Here is a 15423-nt window from a genome sequence, read left to right on the forward strand (position 1 = left end):
GTGCAAAGAGACTTTACAAAATTCTTTCTCCTTTGTTTCTCCTCTCCAGTGTGCATTGGATTCTACTGCACAAAAGACTCACTCAACCAATTACTTTCTCTAGAAACACATCTTTGCATTACCGTTTGCTGGGAACGTTGCAGTCTGTGTCGCCAGAGTTGATGGAAGTGCGGTCTAGCTCCAGAAGCATCTCTCTGCCAGGGGCTGGGGATGTCAAAGCCGGGGTGGTCATGGTCGGGGTGGTCCTAACCAGGCTGATCCTGTGCTGCATCTTCATTTTGATGAGTTTGATGATTTCATACAAGATCGCTATGAGCAAGACCAGCAGTACCGACAACGCCATTCCTGCAAAGAAAGAAGAGTTACGCAATCTTCCTATGGTATATGTACTCTAAGCTATCCATCAAAGCACCCATGGACACCAATTACCCATGAATTCCACGGTCAATCAGCTACAGGCCTAAACTTCAAGCTAGCTATTAGGAGCTTGGTAAAAGTCAGATGAACCATGTCAATGTTATTTTTTTCATTTTCTGTGTATTTAATGGAAACAATTTGCCAGTCAGGGCTAGAACTTTAACTTCCGACAATTCTCCAAATGGAAAATTATTGTGTGCACTTTTTTTGCAAAAGTATAAATTGTAAATCACATATTGAGTACTTATGTCAAAAAGTAATTTTTTTCTCTCTACAAATGTATATGCTTTTTTGTGCACGCGCTGTTTGTAATTTCTTGCAAAAAAAAAATTTCTATGACCTGCATGTATTTTCGAATACTACTGCAAGCACACTATGGTTGGAATTTGCCTGTATTGCTTCATGGTGAATACCCATACAGAAGTCCAATTGAAGGAGGCCCCAGGGGTCATTCCCTTTGAGTGCAGGTCTGTTCAAATCCCTTTCAAACTCATTTCGTACAAAAAGGCAGCCATATCTCCTTTCACAACAGTACACTTTAAATATCGCCTCAAAGAGATACTTCCACATAAAAGAAACTCATGGAAGCCAAGAAAGAGGGTCTTCTGCCTGTTATAAAACTAAGCTTCGACCAAACCTCTCTTGCTAAGATGGTTGGATCAGTGTCAACTGCACAGCACCAATGACAAATTCACTCTCTTGGACTCTTTTCAAGTTGTTTTGCTGATCAGGAATAAGACATCTCCGTAGAGATTTCTTTGGCATTCTGGGACCACAGTAGCAGAAACTGTTAAAATTCTGCTGTTGAGGTTTGTGGTGCCAACGTTGTATACGGCCTCTAATGTAATGCTCTGGAACATGTATTAATGAGGTTTGCATTATATAAAATGAGTATAAATGAACCTGGGTGTACCAAACACGTTCACAGATATTCCTTTCATTTTCCAAGAAGACTTCAGGCTGAGTCAAAATAGACTAGTGTCACCTTAGATTTCAATTATATTCATCTGTGGTCTCCAAACATGTTTTCATTTTCACACACTTTACCCATTCATTGATTTAACTATTCATTTCCCCTGCTCCTGATATCTAGACAGACACCGACTCCATTTCTCACGCAAGTGAATACAGGTTAGTGAACACGGGCTTACAACTTAAAATGTGCGGGGCAACAGCAATAAATGATTGTCCAGTCAAAGTTTATTTTTGTTTCTATGGCTAACCATACAAAGGAAGAATATGACATTCACAAACAATTACACAGTCCTCCCCTGAGACTGGGGCTCTAGTGTCTCTTCAGCGATTCCCTGTCCCACTCAATCCGCGTGGTAGTGATCGTGGTTATTCACCCATTGACTATTGGTAACAGCCAGGGTATGCCCTACTACCTGTCTGAGTCTTGAGAGTTCACTATGACTGACTTAAAGTCACTAGTGTTACCAGTGTGTAAGAAAACAGGGCTTTTTGCACATGTTCTCTTTTTGTCCCCATTTGGACTACTAGATGCTGGTTTTCGACTCTGACAGTGCTCCGAAGCCTGCTCACCAGGTTCCAGTGCCAGTGCTCTTTCCCTAAAACTGTTGTGTGAACTGGCAATCCCAATTAACAGATACTTTACCTTATCAGCCCCTAATATATTTGTACTAGGGGTACCCAGGGCATAGGTGGTAAATCAAATCAAAGGAACTTCTAAAGCTTGCAGCTACTCTAAGAGTGTCCCAGCGCTACTGGTACATTAACTGCTGCTCTCACTAGGTGTAAAAGGCCTCATAAAAAACCCACATGCTTAAAAAAGCTCACATCCTTAGTTGCAGGGAGGTACAGGCAAGAGCATTCCAGCTAGCAGCCGCTAGCGCAGAAAACGAGGTACCTCCCCATTTCTTCCTCCTAGTCTTAGGCACTACTACCAGCAGTGCTTCAGCAGACAGTAACGTTCTTGATGGATGAGGATTAGGGAATCCCGGAAATATATATTTAGGGTCTAGTCCATAGAAGCCTCTCTGGGCTAGCACCAGTCCCTTAAACTTCACTCTTGCCCAGATGGGAAGCCAATGCGACTCCTTAAGGTGGACCTTAACTGAGATATTCCTCAGGATGTTCAGCAGGATCCAGGCTGCAGCATTCTGCACCGCCAGGAGTCTCTTAAGTAGGTATAAAGGGAGACCACAGTATAGTGCATTGGCGTAGCCCAGCCGAGATGTAACAAAGGCATTGACTATCATCTTCTGGCAAGAAGCTGGAAGAAGGAACAAGAACTTCCTCAAGAATTGGAGACGGCCAAAACAAGTGCCAACTACGCTTTACGCCTGTGTTTTAAAGGACAAATTATTGTCAAACTTCACTCAGAGGTTCTTAGCCACTGTAGTGGCGAGATGGAGCAGAACTAGGCCAAACCTCACCACCCCATGGGGGGGGGGTCAAAGGCCAGTATCTCTGCCTTACTCATACTGCACTGGAGGTTGTTCCAGCACATCCAGTGGAATATCCCTGACAAACATGCTTGAAATCCACTTTGGGCACCAGAGATGTTCCCGTCCCAAGTTAGAATGTTCTGCGTATTGTCAGCGTAGGAGAGGACCTGCACTCCTAAGGAATCCACCAGGGATGCCAAGGGACATATATAAATATTAAACAATGTCTGACTCAAGGCACAGCCCTGGGAAACCCTGTACTCAATGGATTTAGGGTCAGATGCAAATGGCGGCATTCATACCTACTGACATCTACACGATAGAAAGGAACACAGCCAAGCCAGAGCGGTCCCACCTATCCAAAAGTCCTGTAAGCATTTCAACATGTTAGGATGGGAAATCATATCAAACGTCGCTGAGAGGTCAAGAAGCAGCATGTCGCTTTCTTCACGCTGCCCACAGCCATTGTAGTAAAATCCGAGACTTCTACCATAGCACCCTGTGTCCAGGGTGGAAGTCCGATTGTGAAGGATGCAGCAACCGATTACCATCAAGATAACTGGAAAGTTGTAAGTTGACTGATTTTTCAAGAATCTTAGAAAAGGCAGGCAGCAAGGAGATTGGCCTGTGATTGCTAGGTTGATTCTTCTGCTTAAAAAACCCTCAGCAGACCAGACCATCCGGCCAATCTTCTAGCGGCTAGGAACAATGACCAGGCGCAAAGAGTCGCTTATCAGTGCATTCATGCGGGTGTGGGAGGATTTATGACCTTCGCATTAGCAGCCAGAATTGAGGGGGGGGGGGTAGGGGTTGTCATGCGAACTGGACTTACAGGATCTAAGGGCTTGCTCAGAGTCCTCCAACGTAATGGAGGAAAACTCGGTTGGAGAGCACAAGTGTGGGGGAGGAACTGTCAGAGACAGATCTCCAGGCCAATTGCACTCATGATTATTAGAGGCAGTAGATACCTTCGGGTTATCGAACACATGAGTCCAAACTGTTAATTGTGCCCACGGCCTTTAAGGACTCAACAATGCCCAGGATATTGTTCTCAAAATAATCTGAGAGGGGTCCCCAGGGCTTCAACATAGTTGTGTGCCACCCTGGATGGCCCAAGCAAACTACTGACAGCAGGTCTGCCATTGAAGCCCGTAGGAGCAGTACAAACTGTGGCACAGTCAAATGCACTGCTTTTAGTATGTCCGTCACCCCTAGAGAAGGCCTCCTGTGCCCAGGAGGCAGGGTGCAGTATACTGATTGTAGACATGTATGTGCACGCTTATATGTCTCTATAGAGTATTTACCATTAAAGTACACTATAAGTGATAGGCAGTTCACAGGATAACATGAGAGTTGCAACCAGGACGATCTGGGTTGCTAGCTCCATTATGGTGACACCTAAATATGTCATGTTTGGTGAGAAACAAAGTACCTTCCCTCCCCCTGACACAGATCTGGTGCCAAGGAAGGCTGGCTTGCACCCAGGTGGCACCTTAGACATCACCGACCTCCTCCCCAGCAGGCTGGTGAAGTGACACATCAGAGGGGTGAGCTTAAAAGGCTGCACCGCCTCTTATATGCATCTGGCTGTCCCCCTGAAGAGAAATCAGCCCCACCCTTTCCCCAAGCGTACTTGCAACCGGGCAAGGTGGGTAATTAGGTATGTAGGAGGTGTACACATCCAGGAAGGCTGGCCACACCTTCAGGGTGAGCAGCCTGACCTGTATACGTAAGAGAATTCCACCATCTTTAGGAGGGTTCTAGTGGGTTCTATGTGGAAAAGGTCACCTAAGCAACTGGATGTGGTCACCTTGCAGGCAGATAAGCTGCAGGGACTAGCTGCCCATTGACTACTACCTCCCTCACTCCTTACTCCCCTAAATCTAGGATTTAAGGGACCCCCTGACAGCAGAACGTCAGATCTGAACAATTTTTTTCAAGGAAGGACCAAGAGGAAACCAGTGTTGCCGACAACAGGACTTTGCCCCCTGCACCACAGCAAAAGAGGGATACTGTGTCTATGAGGTAACAGAAATGGAATTGAGGGAATGACCCTCATTCTTGGCTAAAACTCAGCACTCCTGAGCAGAGGGACCCCTGCAGAAGTGATCTGACCAGAATCCAAGCTGTGGAGATGACAACGAGCACCGAATCTGATTCCCCAACTTCAAAGACGGTAGCTCTGACCATCACATTCTCTCCCATTCATGGTGCTTAACCAGGCAGAAAAGTGCTATTTCAGTAAAATATAAAAGGCAGCTCTAATGTAATAGGTATGTAGTCGTAGTAGTTGCATGAGCTGCAGGATTAGACATGTCACACTGGAGTGGTTGCTTTTTATCCCATTAATTTCAATTCTACGGTCTGTCCAAAGGCTGCGCTTTAGAGGTCATACTTGTTGATCTCTTCGTCACAGAGGTTAAAGACCGATAAAGCTGACAGTTGGGGGTCATAAGATGTACAAATGAAAACTAACCTGGGCTTAGACTCACTAGAAACTGTAATGGAGAACCACCTAAGCTTCCAGGATGTCCATTGGTTCTACCTCTTGTTTTGAGCAAACTGGCCGGCATTGGTTCTTTGCTCTTCGGCGATGGGAAAAGGGAGAGTGGTGGGGGTGGGCGGGTGCGAGAGAAATGTCACCTTAATCATGTTGAGAGCAGTGGACAGGAACGGATTAAGTTTGTTTAATCTGTGCTTGGTCCCTGCTCCACCGAGGAAAACAGAACTGACGCTTGGGCTGTGCTCGCCAGGTAGGAGTAGGAGTCAGCAAAGAAGACTGAAACTGGAGGCAACAAAAAGTCAATCAATCAGTCATTTGTTAAGCGCACTACATACCCGCAAGGGTCTCAACGCTCTAGGAGGGAAGGTGGGGGCCGCTACTGATCGAACAGCCAGGTCTTTAGTATCTTCCTGAAGGTCAGCAAGACTTGGATCTGTCGTAGGGTCAGTGAGAGGGTGTTCCATGTCTTGGCGGCGAGGTGGGAGAAGGGTCTCCCGCCAGTGGCTGTTCTTTGGATGCCTGGGACGGTGGCGAGTGAGAGGTCAGCGGAGCGTAGCTGGCGGTTGTAAGCCCTTTACTGAACGCAATTGTGTCGCGGGCGCATTTGCTCGCCGGCTCGACCCTAAAAAGACCTGCTCATTCATACTGATCACAACGCAGTATGCTGCCACCAGCGCACTTGTGCTGCTTATCTCTTGGTGGAGGTAGCAGCCTTCCACCACTGGGGGTAGTGGTTTGGGTGCCCCTGGTCCAACAAGACTGCAATCTGTGAGACAGGCCTATGTTATGGCACATACGCACGATACGTGTTTGGCTATGTTAGCAAAAATCAGCATTAGAGATCCAGACTTCACTACAGTTGGGCACTCAGGGCAGGGAGCACGTTTATTACCACGTTGAGGACTTTTCCATACCAACAGCTACATTTATTGTTTTTAATGAAAAGAATGTTTTTAGATAAGCAATTTTTAAAGTGCTTACTGATGATTAATATATAATAAAGATTTTTTGATACAAAACTGAAGTTTACTGCTAGGTTTTTATATATATACATAGTACGGGTTAGATTGGATGTATAACTGTAAGGTGATTAGAGTAAAGGGGAGTGATTTTGTTTCTGAGATAATAACCCTTTCCCCTTTACTTTCAGGGGAGTTGTTATTTTTTAGTACATGGAAATGTCTGCAAGCCCATTATCAGGGGTGAAGTGCAAGAATATCATTGGAATCCAATTCTTGAAGAGGAGCAGGTCCTGAAAAAGGGGATGCACTGGGAGAAAGCTATGGGGTTCCAGTTCTGATACATAAGGGGTGCTGCCCACTGAGGACTATGGAGCACTGCTGGGAGTGGAGATGTTACATAATGTATTGATGTATTGGGAAGCCTCACGTAAAGTAGGTATATTTGGGGAAGAACATGGGTGTAGTAAGTCAGGAATAAGAATTCTTGCAAAGATATTGGGGCTCCAGCACAGGATTGTCATGAAATGAGAGCAGCCCCGTCAGTGATAAGCTGCAATGAGGTACACATGCAGATCTGCTGGGTTCCAACACAGGAATGTTATGCAACACCGAAGGCCAGGGTTGAGGCGCAGATGTGTGGGGTTCCAGCACATGTAAATGTAAATGTAAATGTATTTCGACTTAGATAGCGCACGAATCACCCGAAGGTCTCAAGGCGCTTGCTTAGGGAACCCGTCCTGGTATTCCCCTGTGAGATACCCCGGCAGGGTATCCACAAGGTGAAAGCTAGGCATCCCGCCGCGAGGGGCCGTAGTGGAGATTAAGCAAGCTATTGCCCAGAGTCGCAGAGTGTGACCCCGTGAGTCGAGTAGGCACCTGAGCGAGAATTGTCGAGTCCGTGGAATACTTGAGCCCGAGACCCGCCGAGGCGGGGAATCGAACCCTGGTCCATGGCCGATCTCAGCTTCCGGGTCTGCCGCCTCTAACCACTGAGCCACGCTTCTCCACTACACATGAAAGTCAGTGGGATCTCTAGGTCGTGCATAAGGTGCAAATGGAGTGTTGATCTGCGGGGAGGCGCACATGTGCAGCTCTAGCACCGCATCGTCCGTGGAAGCTGCAGGTCAGGAGTAAGGTGCACATTTAGTGTGATTTGGTAGGATTGGGATGACACGCACATGCAGATCTGTAGGGCTCCAAAACAGGAATGTCAGGGGGAGCTGCAGGTCAGGAATGAGACACACGTGCAGATATGTGGGGCTCCAACACAGGAATGTCAGGGGGACTCCAGGTCAGGAATGAGACACACATGCAGATATGTGGGGTTCGAGCACAGGAATGTCAGGGTGCGCTGCAGGTCAGGAATGAGACACACATGCAGATATGTGGGGCTTCGAGCACAGGAATGTCAGGGGGAGCTGCAGGTCAGGTATGAGACACACATGCAGAAATGTGGGGCTTCAGCACAGGAATGTCAGGGGAAGCTGCAGGTTAGAAATGAGACACAAATGCAGATATGTGGGGCCACAGCACAGGAATGGCAGGGTGTGCTGCGGGTCAGAAATTAGACACACATGCAGATATGTGGGGCTCCAAAACAGGAATGTCAGGGGGAGCTGCAGTTTAGAAATGAAACGCACAGGCAGATATGTGGGGCTCCAACACAGGAATGTCAGGGTGCGCTGCAGGTTAGGAATGTGAAACATGCAGATATGTGGGGTCCCAGCACAGGAATGTCAGGGTGCGCTGCAGGTTAGGAATGTTAAACATGCAGATATGTGGGGTCCCAGCACAGGAATGTCAGGGGGAGCTGCAGGTTAGGAATGTGAAACATGCAGATATGTGGGGTCCCAGCACAGGAATGTCAGGGGGAGCTGCAGGTTAGAAATGAAACGCACAGGCAGATATGTGGGGCTCCAGCACAGACACACATGCAGATATGTGGGGCTCCAACACAGGAATGTCAGGGGGACTCCAGGTCAGGAATGAGACACACATGCAGATATGTGGGGCTCCAACACACGTATGGGAGGGTGGCTCCAGGTCCGGAATGAGAGGCACATGCAGATATGTGGGGTCCCAGCACAGGAATGTCAGGGTGAGCTGCGGGGCAGGAATGAGACACACATGCAGATATGTGGAGCTTCAGCACAGTAATGTCAGGGTGCGCTGCAGGTTAGAAATGAGAAGCACATGCAGATATGTGGGGTCACAGCACAGGAATGTCAGGGGGAGCTGCAGGTCAGGAATGAGACACACGTGCAGATATGTGGGGCTCCAGCACAGGAATGTCAGGGGGAGCTGCATGTCAGGAATGAGAAGCACAATCAGATATGTGGGGCTCCTACACAGGAATGCCAGGGGGAGCTGCAGGTCAGGAATGAGACACACATGCAGATATGTGGGGTCCCAGCACAGGAATGTCAGGGTGAGCTGCGGGGTAGGAATGAGACACACATGCAGATATGTGGGGTCCCAGCACAGGAATGTCAGGGGGAGCTGCAGGTCAGGAATGAGAAGCACATGCAGATATGTGGGGTCCCAGCACAGGAATGTCAGGGGGAGCTGCAGGTCAGGAATGAGAAGCACATGCAGATATGTGGGGTTCGAGCACAGGAATGTCAGGGGAAGCTGCAGGTTAGAAATGAGACACAAATGCAGATATGTGGGGCTCCAAAACAGGAGAATGGGAGGGTGGCTCCAGGTGAGGAATGTGAAACATGCAGATATGTGGGGTCCCAGCACAGGAATGTCAGGGGGAGCTGCAGGTTAGAAATGAAACGCACCGGCAGATATGTGGGGCTCCAACACAGGAATGTCAGGGGGACTCCAGGTCAGGAATGAGACACACGTGCAGATATGTGGGGCTCCAACACAGGAATGTCAGGGGGACTCCAGGTCAGGAATGAGACACACGTGCAGATATGTGGGGCTCCAACACAGGAATGTCAGGGGGACTCCAGGTCAGGAATGAGACACACGTGCAGATATGTGGGGCTCCAACACAGGAATGTCAGGGGGACTCCAGGTCAGGAATGAGACACACATGCAGATATGTGGGGCTCCAGCACAGGTATGGGAGGGTGGCTCCAGGTCCGGAATGAGAGGCACATGCAGATATGTGGGGTTCGAGCACAGGAATGTCAGGGTGAGCTGCTGGGTAGGAATGAGACACACATGCAGATATGTGGGGCTCCAGCACAGGAATGTCAGGGTGCGCTGCAGGTTGGAAATGAGAAGCACATGCAGATATGTGGGGTCACAGCACAGGAATGTCAGGGGGACTCCAGGTCAGGAATGAGACACACGTGCAGATATGTGGGGCTCCAGCACAGGAATGTCAGGGTGCGCTGCAGGTCAGGAATGAGACACACATGCAGATATGTGGGGCTTCGAGCACAGGAATGTCAGGGGGAGCTGCAGGTCAGGTATGAGACACACATGCAGAAATGTGGGGCTTCCGCACAGGAATGTCAGGGTGCGCTGCAGGTTGGAAATGAGAAGCACATGCAGATATGTGGGGTCCCAGCACAGGAATGTCAGGGGGAGCTGCAGGTTAGAAATGAAACGCACCGGCAGATATGTGGGGCTCCAACACAGGAATGTCAGGGGGACTCCAGGTCAGGAATGAGACACACGTGCAGATATGTGGGGCTCCAACACAGGAATGTCAGGGGGACTCCAGGTTAGGAATGAGACACACGTGCAGATATGTGGGGCTCCAACACAGGAATGTCAGGGGGACTCCAGGTCAGGAATGAGACACACGTGCAGATATGTGGGGCTCCAACACAGGAATGTCAGGGGGACTCCAGGTCAGGAATGAGACACACATGCAGATATGTGGGGCTCCAGCACAGGTATGGGAGGGTGGCTCCAGGTCCGGAATGAGAGGCACATGCAGATATGTGGGGTTCGAGCACAGGAATGTCAGGGTGAGCTGCTGGGTAGGAATGAGACACACATGCAGATATGTGGGGCTCCAGCACAGGAATGTCAGGGTGCGCTGCAGGTTGGAAATGAGAAGCACATGCAGATATGTGGGGTCACAGCACAGGAATGTCAGGGGGACTCCAGGTCAGGAATGAGACACACGTGCAGATATGTGGGGCTCCAGCACAGGAATGTCAGGGTGCGCTGCAGGTCAGGAATGAGACACACATGCAGATATGTGGGGCTTCGAGCACAGGAATGTCAGGGGGAGCTGCAGGTCAGGTATGAGACACACATGCAGAAATGTGGGGCTTCAGCACAGGAATGTCAGGGTGCGCTGCAGGTTGGAAATGAGAAGCACATGCAGATATGTGGGGTCCCAGCACAGGAATGTCAGGGGGAGCTGCAGGTTAGAAATGAAACGCACCGGCAGATATGTGGGGCTCCAACACAGGAATGTCAGGGGGACTCCAGGTCAGGAATGAGACACACGTGCAGATATGTGGGGCTCCAACACAGGAATGTCAGGGGGACTCCAGGTCAGGAATGAGACACACGTGCAGATATGTGGGGCTCCAACACAGGAATGTCAGGGGGACTCCAGGTCAGGAATGAGACACACATGCAGATATGTGGGGCTCCAACACAGGAATGTCAGGGGGACTCCAGGTCAGGAATGAGACACACATGCAGATATGTGGGGCTCCAGCACAGGTATGGGAGGGTGGCTCCAGGTCCGGAATGAGAGGCACATGCAGATATGTGGGGTTCGAGCACAGGAATGTCAGGGTGAGCTGCTGGGTAGGAATGAGACACACATGCAGATATGTGGGGCTCCAGCACAGGAATGTCAGGGTGCGCTGCAGGTTGGAAATGAGAAGCACATGCAGATATGTGGGGTCACAGCACAGGAATGTCAGGGGGACTCCAGGTCAGGAATGAGACACACATGCAGATATGTGGGGCTCCAGCACAGGTATGGGAGGGTGGCTCCAGGTCCGGAATGAGAGGCACATGCAGATATGTGGGGTTCGAGCACAGGAATGTCAGGGGGACTCCAGGTCAGGAATGAGACACACGTGCAGATATGTGGGGCTCCAACACAGGAATGTCAGGGGGACTCCAGGTCAGGAATGAGACACACATGCAGATATGTGGGGCTCCAGCACAGGTATGGGAGGGTGGCTCCAGGTCCGGAATGAGAGGCACATGCAGATATGTGGGGCTCCAGCATAGGAATGTCAGAGGGACCTGTGGGTCAGGAATAAGATGCACATGCAGATATGTGGGGCTCCAGCACAGGAATGTCAGGGTGCGCTGCAGGTTGGAAATGAGAAGCACATGCAGATATGTGGGGTCACAGCACAGGAATGTCAGGGGGACTCCAGGTCAGGAATGAGACACACATGCAGATATGTGGGCCTCCAACACAGGAATGTCAGGGAAGCTGCAGGTTAGAAATGAGACACACATGCAGATATGTGGGGTCACAGCACAGGAATGTCAGGTGAAGCTGCATGTCAGGAATGAGATGCACATGCAGATACGTGGGAATGTCAGGGGGGCCTACTGTTTGGAATGAGGCACACATGCAGATATGTGGGGCTCCAACACAGGAATGGGAGGGTGGCTCAAGGTCATCCCACACCTAGAACATTGTAGCGTCGGATTCTTTTGAATTCCACTCCAACAGCACACAGACAGGGGCTTACCTGCAGGGCTGTTGACATTCCAGAAATCGAAAAGCAGCGTCACTTTGTTGGAAAAGAAGAAAGACATCTGAAAAATAAAACAGACAGTGTGCATAAGCAAAACGCATACCATATAAATATGTGTAACATAATTGGGCAATCTGTAGGATTTCTCAGTAGTTCATGGAAGGTGTTTCCTAGCCCCCTTACCATACCTCAGTGCAAGGGCGCGACTGAAACAGCGAGATGGCTGGTAGACCCTTTCCTACTATGTTTCCAACATAGAGGCCATGAGAAGAACAGCAATATTCTTAGAAATCAAAACATCACTTCCTCCTTGAGAACTCCACAGTACAACGCAACATTACCCACTGTCCTGGAAAAACACGTTCTCTTCAGCACTTCAAATTATGCAGATATAAAAAGTGAGGTGCAGACAGAGAGCGTATGGCTCGGGCGGCTCCTCCCTTGGAGCGGAAGAGCGCCGCCCCACTTGAATGCCCCCGAGATCATGAAAAAAAATGGTAATTAAGTACCATTTTATTTTTCATGCCGTCTCGAACAGAGCGTCAGGCCGGGGATGTTGCGGAGTGACAGATGCATTTAACTTACTTAGCAGGGACAGGGAGGAGAGTGGGCTGGTATTGTGCGCATGTCTTTTTGGCCGGCCGTCTAGCGACAACCAGCTAGACATGCAAACTTTAAACATCTCTAACCCAGCTGATTAAAGACAGCTAGGTTAGAGCAAGTGCATGCCGCCAGAGCGCTGTGGAGCACCGAGCGAGCTGGTGAGAGCAGCGCCCCGATTGGTCATGGGATCAGTGTTGTCAGATTGGGCTACTTCTCGCACAAATGGGTGACATTTTTTCCCATTTGTGCGGGAAATAACTCTCTTGGCGGGTTGCACAAATGTGTGCTTTATTTGCCCGTTTGTGCGCAAAATTTGTGGCTTGGGCGCCCCCACCTGGGAAAAGGTTCCTCATGCCCTCCTTTAGCTGAGCAGCCAATTGTTGATAGCGCTAACGTGCTACCTATGACGGCCGTGCTTCATGCAGCTGGCCTGCCCCCAGAGTGTCTGGACCAATGTGTCCGTGAGGGTCAGGCCAGTTCATTATTTTATGATTGGCCCAGCTGTGGTCTGGGCGGGGCCACGAGGCATGCTGATTCCGCATGGGAATCGGGCTCGGACTGCTCCGCTGCTGGCCCTAGGAGAACAACCAGGTGAGGCAATGTAGGGCAGCAAGGACGCTGCTGGCAGCGTTAGATGCAGGCAGGTTTCCAGTAATTGTCGAAGGCACAAATAAAACGATGCAGACCTCAGGGAGAGCTGTTACTAAGGGGAAATGGGAGGGGCATGTCCCTCTGTATCCATCGGGGTTCTGCGACCATCTACTGCCAAATGTGTAACATTTATAGGGGAATTTTCTCATGTAAAAAGTCAAGCAATGAAGTAAAAAACTTTGCAAAGACATTACTAAAGTCCGATGTAGTAGCGCACTGTCTGTTACAAGCAGCATATTTTTCATTGTAAAGGCAACTAAATTTGCAAAAACTGTTATTATAAACCTATGTAGCGTGCAAACGATAATGTGTGGAATTCTAGTTTCACTGAATATTTAATTTGGACTTGTTTTGCTCTTATCAAAATGTGTGTTTCCATTACCCTTACAAAATTATAAAAAAACGTGCTTCACTTGTGCTTTTCTTTTATCTTTTTTACAAAATGTTATCGTCTTTTTGTTGTGGGTTAGGGAGAACATGGCATTTTACAGCCTTTCCTTTCCAACTCCTTATACCAGGCAAGATCATTGCAGCGTCCACCTAAGAGAATCCTCTAACTTTTCAGTTTGAGAAAGGAAAAATAAACTGTCTTGCAAGAAAATAAGCAGGGCTTTGTCATAAGCCGTACATGTTACCTCTGTCTTAGAACGTGCAGTTAATATGACTAGATATAAATAAAATGTAAAGGCATCTTTAATCTTCTGAACTCCAGCATGATTATTTTGGAGGTGCCGCAGGGCCTACACTGTAATTACAAACGCATAAATATGTAGTGAGGTGTATAATTCTGTACAGACTGGATTACTGCAACTCCTTGTATCTGTGAGCCCCACAATATATCTTGCAGGGGTTGCATAGAGTCCAGTCTTTAGCAGCAAAGCTGGCATTAAATAGGCAATGCAGATCCTCCACCACACTGGCTCTGAGAGATCTTCATTGGTTGCCCATCAAGGAAAGAGTTAGTTTCAAATCCCTATGCATTGTGTTCAGAGCGGTACACGGTAAGGGCCCTCTATGCAGGAGAGATTTACCTTATATAAGCCTGTAAGACATCTTCGCTCTTCTAGCGCAATCCTGGTAACAACTACTAGATTTGAATTTAGAAAGAGTCTGAAAACCTGGCTATTCCCTAGGAACAAGAGAATGCCTTCCACTGATAATCAGGCCCGTAGCTTGTTGATGTCATCTGCTAAGTTACAGCGCCAGGATACCTGTAAGGTGACAGTTTGCGATCAGCCACGGCCGGTGGTAGGTGCAACTGCAGGGCAGTGACGTAGGGAGGGGGAGGGGCATGGTGGGGGGTTGTAATGTATGGATTACAGACATTGACAGGTAAGTAAACATATCAATAAATAAAACGAATTTCGTTGCGCACACTGCATCGCAATTGGTGATGCAGTGCACACAACGAAATTAGTTTTATTTATTTATATGTTTACTTATCTGTTAAAGTCCGTAATCCATACATTACAACCCCCACCCTGCCCCTCCCCCTCCCTACGTCACCGCCCTGCAGTTACACCTACCACCAGCCGTGGCTGTTTGCGCTATATAAGCATCACATACAATACAATACAATACAATACAGATGTACTTGCAACCAATCCTCTAGGAAGAAACATTGCCAAAGTGGGGGAAATGCTACAGCTGCCCCAGGTCTCGCAATGCATTACTATGCAACAGCTGTGCTAAATCACTGCAATCATCATGCCACTGCTGGAGGCAGTCTCTCTCACCTCATGCCAGGGCCTTTTGTTCTTTAAGTAAGGTTCTGTCCAACCGCGACTGAGAAGTCCTCTGACAGATGTGAGTCACAGCAGGAAAACAGGATGGAAGGAACTACAGGCCTTGTGAAAATGGTACCACCGTGGCGAGGACTCAGTTGTTTAAAATACAGTCAGCTGGGCACAGCCCGCTGCAGCACGGCACCCACTGGATTGCAGTTCTGAGCTGCAGGCTGATAAAATCAATTTTATATATGTTGTTTAATCAGTGGGTCAGTCAATTTATTAACAGACAGACTTGACAGAGCGGCCAGTACAAGCCTTGAAGCACCGTCTGCACAGCTCCGAGGGTCGTCTTCTCCCTCACAGCACATAGGTGGTTTCAAGGAACTATACATGTATGATTAATGCATTTTAGTGCGCTGATGCAGACCACCACACTAAAATGCGTTCATCTAACGCCTGATGCATGGTACTTGGCAGGGCTGAAAAGTCGTACCA

General features: G+C 48.6%; 1 protein-coding gene across 2 annotated transcripts in view; it reads right to left on the reverse strand.

Annotated features, from left to right (window-relative positions):
• The window catches only part of SLC31A2 (solute carrier family 31 member 2), an 82208-nt gene that overhangs the window by 17679 nt on the left and 49106 nt on the right, over window positions 1–15423 (reverse strand). For both annotated transcript variants that reach the window (XM_078642006.1, XM_078642007.1), the window contains exons 2-3: window positions 11939–12005; window positions 123–345 (exon numbers count right to left, since the gene is read on the reverse strand). In XM_078642006.1, the coding sequence (XP_078498132.1) occupies window positions 123–345; window positions 11939–12005 (290 nt within the window). The remainder of the gene's footprint in view (window positions 1–122; window positions 346–11938; window positions 12006–15423) is intronic.

The sequence above is a fragment of the Lissotriton helveticus genome, chromosome 5_1, assembly GCF_964261635.1.
Source record: "Lissotriton helveticus chromosome 5_1, aLisHel1.1, whole genome shotgun sequence".
Taxonomy (NCBI): domain Eukaryota; kingdom Metazoa; phylum Chordata; class Amphibia; order Caudata; family Salamandridae; genus Lissotriton; species Lissotriton helveticus.